At 40.1% G+C, this 10,206-nt stretch overlaps 1 protein-coding gene across 1 annotated transcript in view; it reads left to right on the top strand.

Annotated features, from left to right (window-relative positions):
* The first annotated feature begins 475 nt into the window (after positions 1-475).
* Positions 476-10,206, top strand: part of MCCC1 (methylcrotonyl-CoA carboxylase subunit 1) — a 63,347-nt gene continuing 53,616 nt past the window's right edge. The window contains exon 1 of the mRNA XM_079766767.1: positions 476-663. Within this exon, the coding sequence (XP_079622893.1) occupies positions 575-663 (89 nt within the window). The 5' untranslated portion in view covers positions 476-574. The remainder of the gene's footprint in view (positions 664-10,206) is intronic.

Genomic DNA, 10,206 nt, shown 5'->3' with positions numbered 1-10,206 from the left:
TTCTGCAATTCCGGTTTTAACTTCTCGTTCCCAATAGTTCAATTAAAACATGTTTTCAAAAAGCTCGGGAGGTTTTACAATTTTATTTTAGCTTTTTTCTTCATTTTTGGAGAACAAGAATTTTGTATCCTGCTCTCCACCCCATTTGGCTTTTGCCCCAAGACTCCTCCTCCGCCACTTCCCACGGCTTTAAGGATAAAGATCGCACCGAGGGACCTTCTACCTGAAGTCGGAGGGGAGAGCGGAAAGCCGGCCGGCGTGGAAGAAACAGTGCTCTGAAACCCTAGGTCCCAGGGAGGCGGCGGCCAGCACCAGCCCTCGGGGGCGGAGGGGCGGGGCGGGGCGGGGACCACACGCGGCCCGATTGGCCAATCGCCGCCCCGAAGCGCTGCTCTGTGTCTTGATTGGTTTTGGGGGAGACGCCCACCACCCTGGGCTCGGCCCATTGCACGGCTCTGACCTGGACGGTGGCCGGCGGAGGACAAGAGGCTTGCGGGGCGGAGCAGAGCTTTTGCAGAGTGTGGGACGCAGCTGGTGCGCGCCCACGCGTGGGAGAGCCCCGGGGCGGCAGGACATGGCGGCGACCTCCGTGGTGTCGGTGCGGCTGGTGGCGGCGGAGAGGAACCAATGGCAGCGTTTCCCGAGCTTGCTGCCGCCGCCGAGGTAGCAGCCCCTTTTTGGGAGGGGGTTTGCTTTCAGTTCACGCACAGAGAGGGAGGCGTCTCCACGCCCAGTCTTTCCCTTTCCTCTCCTTCCGCTCACCCACCCTGCAGCGCTGGGTTTGCCGCTATTTTTGTCATTTGTGAGCGTAGGGGCGGGGTGGAGCTGGGCCTGCCATCCCCTGCTCCCCTCGCCCTAAGGGCTAGAATAACGCGTGTACCGCTCCGAACCCCTAACCCCGCGCTTTCACTGCGTTCCGTGAAGGAGGGGAGAGGGAGGGAGGGAGGGAAGGAGGGGGAGGGGGAGCTTTAGAATCCCAGTTCTAGTGAAACCAAGGCGTCCACGACTTGCCTGAGGTGACACAAGTGGTGAGTGGTGGAGCCAGGACGCCCTCCAAGTCCCCTTTGGTTCAGCTTTCCCTCAGAAGGTGTCCAGGTCAGACAAAGACTGCTGGAGTTCTTGCTCATTCTTGGAAAGAATCAAATTAACAGAAACCAATTTACCCTCCGGGGGGTGGGGGGGGGGCGGGCAGAGAAATTGTTTTATCAGAAGCTCCGTATGCAAATTTAAACAAAGCTGTCAGATGACACATAGCTAACCTGACTCCAGATCATTTTCAAATTCTGAGCTTAAGCTTCTGTGACAATAACTTTTGCAGGAAACATACCCTTTGGTTCCAGGTAGCAGGCTTCTTTTTCTTCCTTTGTCCCATCATCATCATTCTCCATCATTCTGGAAAGACAGTATAGCTTAGTACTGCAGGGCACAGACTCGGAAGTCAGGGGTCTCAGCTTTGCTACTCCCTAGGTGTGTGAGCAACCTTGGGCAGGTTACTTAATACCCCTTTGCTTCGATTTTCTGACCTAGGAGGAGGTGATGATACTAGTACCTACAGGAGATAATACTAGTACTTTGGATTGTGCAAATTAAAAGAATTAATACATGGAAAGAGGCTTGAATGGAATCTGGTACATATGAATCAATCAACAGATGTCGCCTTTGCAGACTCAACAACCATTTAGATAAAATTTCTTGTTTGCTTTTGCTTTCCACAAGTTACTGTCAATGCTTTGGATTTTCAGTTATTTCATTGTAGGATTTGCCCCAGAGCAGAATAAGACAGTAAAAGCAGTATTAGTGCTCTTCTCGTTCTCCCGAGTTTCATTTTCTTAGGTTTTGGGGGGCTCTTCATGATACGATGCAGACATATTTTCTCTCTTTCCTCTCCCTCTTAAACCTTAGCAATTGGATATAGAATTGTTTTCATGTAGCTGTCACCTGGAAAGTACTAGAGTTGCAATGGCATATAGAATTGAAAACCTTACCAGTGTAGAGGGTATGTACATTTCTTTTTATATCATGATTCTCTAGTAACTCAGAGAAAAGAAATCTAGTGGTAGAATTTTAGAAATGAGAATACTACCAATGAGTTTGGGTTCTTGTCTCCTGATAGAAAAGAATTTAGACCAGACACTGATAAAAGCAAAGGCAGATTTGTTGAGGCTCTGCAGAGGATCAGAAGACTAAGGTAGGCCTCAAGTTCTACACCTTGAATGTGGGGCTTATTCCTTGGGAACATGGAAGTTGTTGGGCTTAACTAATCAGGACATTTACATTTAGGGGTTGGTTGGCTGGCTTTTTCCTTTTTAGGAACACTGGATTCCCACTGAAGTACCCGTGTCAGCAAAGTGAGGCATTCTAGGATTGTTCAAGATTTATTATGGGATTCAGGAAGGGACTTTCCCAACAAGGTACTGAGTTTGTCTCTGGGATTTGTGGCTTGGCTTTAGATTTGAAAAACAAACTTAAAAGAAATCAGTGCAGTTCCTATAGTTCCTGTTTTATAGATACCCATCTATAACTGCCATAGTTCTGACAGGGCTTACCTCCATGGAGCAATTTATTCTGGTAGGGCTTGACTCAATGGAGCAATTTGGGGGAATATTTTATTTTACCTGTTTCAGAAGCAACTTATTAATCTTGGTTTTTAAGCCATTGTTTTAGGTTGTAGCTTAGGTCATGCTGAAAAATGGAATAGATCAATCAAAACATTGTTGGGATAGAGGATTATAGTTAAGTGGTATGTGTGTGGTTGTCTGTCTGTCTGTGTTCACTAAAAAATGGCATAAGAAAACTTTAGGTAAGCAATGACCTTGAAACTTAAGTCCTAAGCTGGACTTAGCAAAAATCAGCCATTTCTCAAGTGGTTTTTAAAAATATGTTTTTATTGATTTTTAGAGAAAGAAGAAAGGAGAGAGATAGAGAGATAGAAATATCTATGAGAGAAAAACACATATATCCAGAAACCTATCTGGAGAGTGTGATGGGAAGATGCTATGAACTAGAAAATACCTTATAAAGATCAGGAAAGTTGATTCCCCCTCCTTGAAGTTCAAAAAAGTGAGGTCAGCCCTAGCCGGTTTGGCTCAGTGGATAGAGCATCTGCCTGCAGACTGAAGGGTCCTGGGTTCGATTCCAGTCAAGGGCATGCCCCGGGTTGCAGGCTTGATCCCCAGTAGGGGGCATGCAGGAGGCAGCCAATCAATGATTCTCTCTTATCATTGATGTTTCTAGCTTTCTCTCCCTCTCCCTTCCTCTCTGAAATCAATAAAAATTTATTAAAAAAAAAAAAGTGAGCCCTGGCCAGTTTAGCTCAGTGGATAGAGCATCAGCCTGCGGACTGAAGGGTCCCCGGTTCGATTCCGGTCAAGGGCACGTACCTTGGTTGCGGGCACATCCCCAATGGGAGGTGTGCAGGAGGCAGCTGATGGATGTTTCTCTCTCATCGATGTTTCTAACTCTCTATCCCTCTCCCTTCCTCTCTGAAATCAATAAAGATATGTGTGTTTTTTTTAAAGTGAGGTCAGCCCTGACCAGCGTGGCTCAGTGGTTAAAGCATTGGCCTGCGCACCAAAGGATCATGGGTTCGATTCTTGGCCAAGGGTGGCATGTTCGATCCCTGGGCCCTGTCGGGGGGGTAGGGGGTGCATGGAGGAGGCATCCAATTGATATATCTCTCTCACATCCATGTTTCATTCTCACCCTCCTCCTTCCTCCCTTCCTTCCACTCTCTCTGAAGATCAATGGAAAAAATATCCTCGGGTGAGGATTAACACACAAAAAGAAAGAAAGTGAGGTCAGCTGAATTGGAAAGATATGGGAAAGCAGTAGCATCTTGAGAACGTCTTCTTGTGGAAGTCTAATGTTGAAGCTGTGGGTCTTCTCATCAGTCCTTCATAGATGGCAACATCTGATTGAGTGTGCATCATGGGGCAATAGTGCCCTATAGAATGCCTTATAGTGAGGAAGAAAAATTCCCCTCTACCCTTCAAGGTCCTTCTGGCTCAAATAATAATCAAATTGACATGAGAAACATAAGCAGGAGGAAAACAAATTAAAGTTTAATAACATGTATACTAGTACCTCCTGTGTACATTGGAGAGACCTGGGGAAATGAAGTAACTTGCCAGAATGAGGAAAGCCATCACTTTAAATACCATCTTCATCTCAAGACTAAAGATGTTGGGGATGGAGAGCCAGTTATGGGATTAAGCACAGTTAGCCAGGGTAAGATTGTTATGCAGATTGAAGTGCACACCTCCACAGATAATGGTTTCTAGAGGTTTAGCTAGCTTCTTCCTGGAACAGTGAAGGGAACAACCCCACAAAAGGAGATTTCCCTTACAAATGTAAATGTCCTCTAATAAAGGGTAACTTCTACTTGGTTTCCAGAGCTTCTCCCATGTTTGCTGTTTCTTGAACTTAGCCTGCCTACAACGACCAATATCCTCCAAAGAGGCATATTTTGGGCTGACAGACTCTGCTCTAGGTAGGACACCTGTCACAAAGAGATGTATTTCCTGCATTTAGAGAGACAGAGCAGAGTCCGAGAGCTCCTCCCACTCCTGCTGCTTCTCACGTGTTTTTTTTTTTTAATATGTTTTTATTGATTTGCAGAGAGAGAGAAATATCATCGATTAGCTGTAGGCCCCCTATCTGGGATCCAGCCCACAACCTGGGCATGTGCTCTGATCAGGAATCAAACCAGTGTCCTCTTGGCTCATGGGTTGATGCTCAACCACCAAGCCACAATTGCTGGGCTCAGGTGATTTTTAATTCAAAATATGAATGTGCCATTGTGTGATGTCTTGGGGCTGCCTGTCCTGAGCCCTAGCAGTTGTAAAAATAATAATAATAATTTAAAAAATTGATTTTTGAGAAAGTGAAAAAAACTTAGGTGTGTTAAAAAACAAAATTCCATCTAGCAACAAGAAAGGTGCTTCTAGGGGTTGTACAGGGGGATATTAAAGAAATGAAGGAATTGCTTTTAGACTAGATATCTTATTTTTGGGGGAAAGGAAAAGCAAGCGTTTTTATCATGGTAGATTGCCTTTTTTTCCCCCTCAGTTTTCTTTTAAATTTCAATAAAAACAATTTTAAATATGATGTTACATGCAACAAGCCTTAATATCTCAAGAAAAATGATTTTAAATATAATGTTACATGCAATAAATACAAATTATTCAAGAAAATGATCTTACATATAATAGTACATGTAATAAACATTAATATTTCAAGAAAAAAAGGATTTTAAGTATAATAATTTTACCCAAACTGTACTAACATAGTATGATATTACAAAAATTGTAGGAAATATTAAAATTTACAAATAACAGGATTCTTCTATTATATTCTGCATGTATATAATAGAATGGGTGTTTTTTTGCATCTATCTGTCCAGTTTTCCCAACACCATTTATTGAAAAGACTATCTTGACTCCATTGTATGCTCTTGCTTCTTTTTTCAAATATTAATTGAGCATTAATATATGTTTCCCCCTCTGGCTCTATTTTTGTTCATCAGTTTATGCTGTTCATTATATTCCACAAATGAGTGAGATCATATAATATTTATCTTTCTCCAACTGGCTTATTTAGCTTAGCATGATGCTCTCCAGTTCCATCCATGCTGTTGCAAATGGTAAGAGTTCCTTCTTTTTTACAGCATCGTAGTATTCCATTGTGTAGATGTACCACAGTTTTTTAATCCACTCATCTGCTGATGGGCACTTAGGCTGTTTCCAAATCTTAGCTATTGTAAATTGTGCTGCTATGAACATAGGGGTGCATATATCCTTTCGGATTGGTGTTTTGATTTCTTGGGATATATTCCTAGAAGTGGGATTATTGGGTCAAATGGGAGTTCCATTTTTAATTTTTTTAGAAACTCCATACTGTTTTCCACAGTGGTTGCACCCGTCTACATTCCCATCAGCAGTGCAAGAGGGTTCCTTTTTCTCTGTATCCTCGCCAGCACTTGTCGCTTATTGATCTGTTGATGATAGCCATTCTGACAGGTGTGAGATGGTACCTTATTGTTGTTTTGATTTGCATCTCTCGGATAATTAGTGACTTTGAGCATGTTTTCATGTATCTCTTGGCTTTCTGTATGTCCTCTTTCAAAAAGTGTCTGTTTAGGTCCTTTACCCATTTTTTTATTGGATTTTTTATTTTCCTTTTGTTAAGTAGTGTGAGTTCCCTGTAAATTTTGGAGATTAAACCCTTATCGGAGATAACATTGGCAAATATGTTCTCCCATGCAGTGGACTTTCTTATTGTTTTGTTGATGATGTCTTTGCTGTGCAGAAGCTTTTTATTTTGATTTAGTCCCATTTGTTTATTTTGTCTTTAGTTTCCATTTCCCTAGGAGCTGTAACGGTAAAGATACTGCTACGACATAGTATGTCTGCTATTTTGCTGTATGGATTTTTCTAAGATTTTTATGGTTTCCCATCTTATGTTTAAGTCCTGTATCCATTTTGAGTTTATTTTTGTGTATGGTGTAAGTTGGTGGTCTAGTTTCATTTTTTTGCATGTATCTGTCCAGTTTTCCCAACACCATTTATTGAAAAGACTATCTTGACTCCATTGTATGCTCTTGCCTCCTTTGTCAAATATTAATTGAGCATAATGGCTTGGGTCGATTTCTGGGTTCTCTGTTTGGTTCCATTGGTCTATATGTCTGTGCCAATACCAGCCAGTTTTGAGAACAGTGGCTTTGTAATATAGGTTGATATCTGGTATTGTGATCCCTCCAACTTTGTTCTTCTTTCTCAGGATTGCTGCAGCTATTTGGGGTCTTACTTTATTCCAGATGAATTTTTGGAGAGGTTGGGGATTGCATTCAATCTATAGATTGCTTTGGGTAGTATGGACATTTTAATGATGTTGATTCTACCAATCCATGAACATGGTATATTCTCCCATTTGTTTATGTCTTCCTCTATCTCTTTTTTCAACATCCTGTAGTTTTTAGAGTATAGGTCTTTAACCTCCTTAGTTAAGTTTATTCCTAGGTATCTTAATTTTTTTGTTGCAATGGTAAATGGGATTTTTTTTAAATTTAGTTTCTCTTTCTGTGAGTTCATTATTGGTGTATAAAAAAGCCATAGATTTCTGGGTGTTAATTTTGTATCCTGCTACATTGCCGAATTCAATTATTAGGTCTAGTAGTTTTTTGATGGAGTCTTTGGAATTTTCTATGTACAAATTGCATCATCTGCAAATAAGGACAGTTTTACTTATTCTTTTCCAATTTGGATGCCTTTTATTTCTTCTTGTCTAAATCACTATGGCTAGCACTTTCAGTACTATGTCAAACAGGAGTGGTGAAAATGGGCATCCCTGTCTTGTTCCTGTTCTTAGGGGAAATAGTTTTAGTTTTTGCCCATTGAGTATGATGTTGGCTGAAGGTTTGTCATATATGGCCTTTACCATGTTGAGATATGCTCCTTCTATTCCAACTTTGCTGAGAGTTTTTATCAAAAATGGGTGTTGGATTTTGTTGAATGCTTTTTCTGCATCTATTGATATGATCATGTGATTTTTTTCTTTCAATTTTTTTATGTGATGTAATACCTTTATTGATTTGTGAATATTGTACCAGCCTTGCATCCCTGAAATAAATCCCACTTGATCATGGTGTATGATCTTTTTAATATATTGCTGGATGCAATTTGCTAATATTTTGTTGAGGATTTTAATATCTATGTTCATCAGGGATGTTGGCCTGTAATTCTCTTTCTTTGTAGTACCTTTATCTGGTTTTGGAATTAGGATAATGCTGGTTTCATAAAAAGAGTTCGGAAGTGTTCCTTCCTCTTGAATTTTCTGAAATAGTTTGAGGAGTATAGGTGTTAATTCTTCTTTGAATGTTTGGAAAAACTCTCCTGTGAAGCCCTCCGGACCTGGGCTTTTGTTTGGTGGGAGTTTTTTTATTACTTCTTCTATTTCATCAGTTGTTATTGGCCTATTCAGGTTTTTTAATTCTTCCTGATTCAGTTTTGAGAGATTGTATTTTTCTAGGAATTTGTCTATTTCATCCACATTGTCCAGTTTGTTGGCATATAGTTGTTCATAGTATATTCTTACAATCCTTTGTATTTCTGTGGTGTCCGTGGTTACTTCTCCACTTTCGTTTCTGAGTTTATTTATTTGGGTCCTCTCTCTTTGTTTCTTGATGAGTCTGGCTAATGGTTTATCAATTTTGTTTATCCTTTCAAAGAACCAGCTCTTGGTTTCATTATTTTTTTATATTGTTGTTTGTTTGTTTGTTTTTGTCTCTATGTTATTTATTTCTGCTCTAATCTTTATTATTTTCTTTCTTCTACTTACTCTGGGCTTTTCTTGTTGTTCTCTTTCTAGTTCTTTAAGTTGTAGGGTTAAATAGTTTATTGCTGCTTTTTCTTGTTTTGTTTTTTTGTTTTGTTTGTTTGTTGTTGTTGTTTTCAAGTATGCCTGGCCTGTAGTGCTATGAACTTCCCTCTCAGGACTTCTTTTGCTGTGTACCAGAGATTTTGGGGTGTTGTGTGTTCATTTTCATTTGTTTCCAGGAAGTTTTTGATTTCTTTCTTGATCTTGTTGGTAACCCATTCGTTGTTTAATAACATGTTATTTAGTCTCCATGTGTTTGAATGTTTTTGGGTGTTTTTACTGTAGTTGATTTCTAATTTCATTCCACTGTGATCTGAGAAGATGCTTGATACGATTTCAATCTTCTTGAACTTGTAGAGACTTGTTTTGTGTCCTAACATGTGGTCTATCTGTGAATGATCCATGTGTACTTGAGAAGAATGTATATTCTGCTGTGTTGGGTGAAGTGTTCTATGAATGTCAATGAAATCCATCTGATTCAGTGTGTCCTTTAGAGACTGTTTCCTTGTTAATTTTTTGTCTGGAAGATCTGTCCAGGGAAGTCAGAGGAGTGTTAAAGTCCCCTACTATGACTGTATTGTTGTCAATCTCTCCTTTAAAGTCCTCTAGAAGTTTTTTTTAAAATATATTTAGGTGCTCCTATATTGGGTGCATATATGTTTTCCAGGATTATATCCTCTTGTTGGATGGATCCCTTTAGTATTATGTAATGACCTCTGTTGTCTCTTGTGATGGTCTTCATTTTAAAGTCTATTTTGTCGGATATGAGTATTGCTACTCCAGCTATTTTTTCTTTTCCATTTGCATGAAATTTTTTCCCCCATCCCTTCACTTTCATCCTGTTGTGTCTTTTGTTTTGAGGTGGGTCTCTTGTACACAGCATATAGTTGGGTCATGTTTTAGTATCCATTCAGCTGCCCTACACCTTTAGATTGGAGCATTTAATCCATTTACATTTAGGGTTATTGTTGAGAGATACTTATTTATAGCCATTTTAATTTTGTATGGCTAGGTTTCTCTCTCTGTTTCTTCTTCTCAGCAATCCTTTACAGCAATCCCTTTAGCATTTCTTATAATGCTCGCTTGATGGTGATGAACTCCTTTAACCTGTGTGTGTGTGTGTGTGTGTGTGTGTGTGTGTGTGTGTCTGGGAAGCTCTTTATTTGACCGTCTATTTTGAATGATAGCCTTGCTGGATATAGTAATCTTGGTCTCAGATCCTTGCTTTCCATTACCTTGAGTACTTCATGCCAATCCCTTCTGACCTGTAGAGTTTCTGATGAAAAATCAGGTGTCAGCCTTATGGGAGCTCCTTTGTAGGTAACAGTTTTCTTTCCTCTTGCTGCCTTTAAGATTCTCTCTTTGTCTTTAATTTTTGGCATTTTAATTATGATGTGTCTGGGCATGGGTCTGTTTGGATTTTTCTTGTTTGGGGTTCTCTGTGCCTCCTGAACTTGTGTGACTTTTTCCATTACCAGGTTAGGGAAGTTTTCTGCCATTATTTCTTCAAACACCTTCTCTATTCCTTTCTCCCTTTCTGGCTCTTCTGGCATACCTGCTATTCACATTGTCCCACAGCTCCCTTAAGCTGTCCTCCTGTTTTTTAATGTTTTTTTCTTTTTGGTTCTCTGATTGAGTGATATTTTCAATTCTGTCTTCTAATTCACTGATTCTATCCTCAGCTTCCCATAATCTGCTTTGTTTGTGTTATATTAGTCTTTATCTCTGTTCTTTTTTCATAGTTACTATATCTTTTTTCATACTGTTGAGCATTTTTACCATCATTACTCTGAAGCTGTTTCAGATAAACTTCTTATCTCTACTTCATTTGTC

This window comes from Cnephaeus nilssonii (assembly GCF_951640355.1).
Source record: "Cnephaeus nilssonii genome assembly, chromosome: 3".
Lineage (NCBI taxonomy): Eukaryota > Metazoa > Chordata > Mammalia > Chiroptera > Vespertilionidae > Cnephaeus > Cnephaeus nilssonii.
This window is presented reverse-complemented; position numbering and strand designations above follow the sequence as displayed.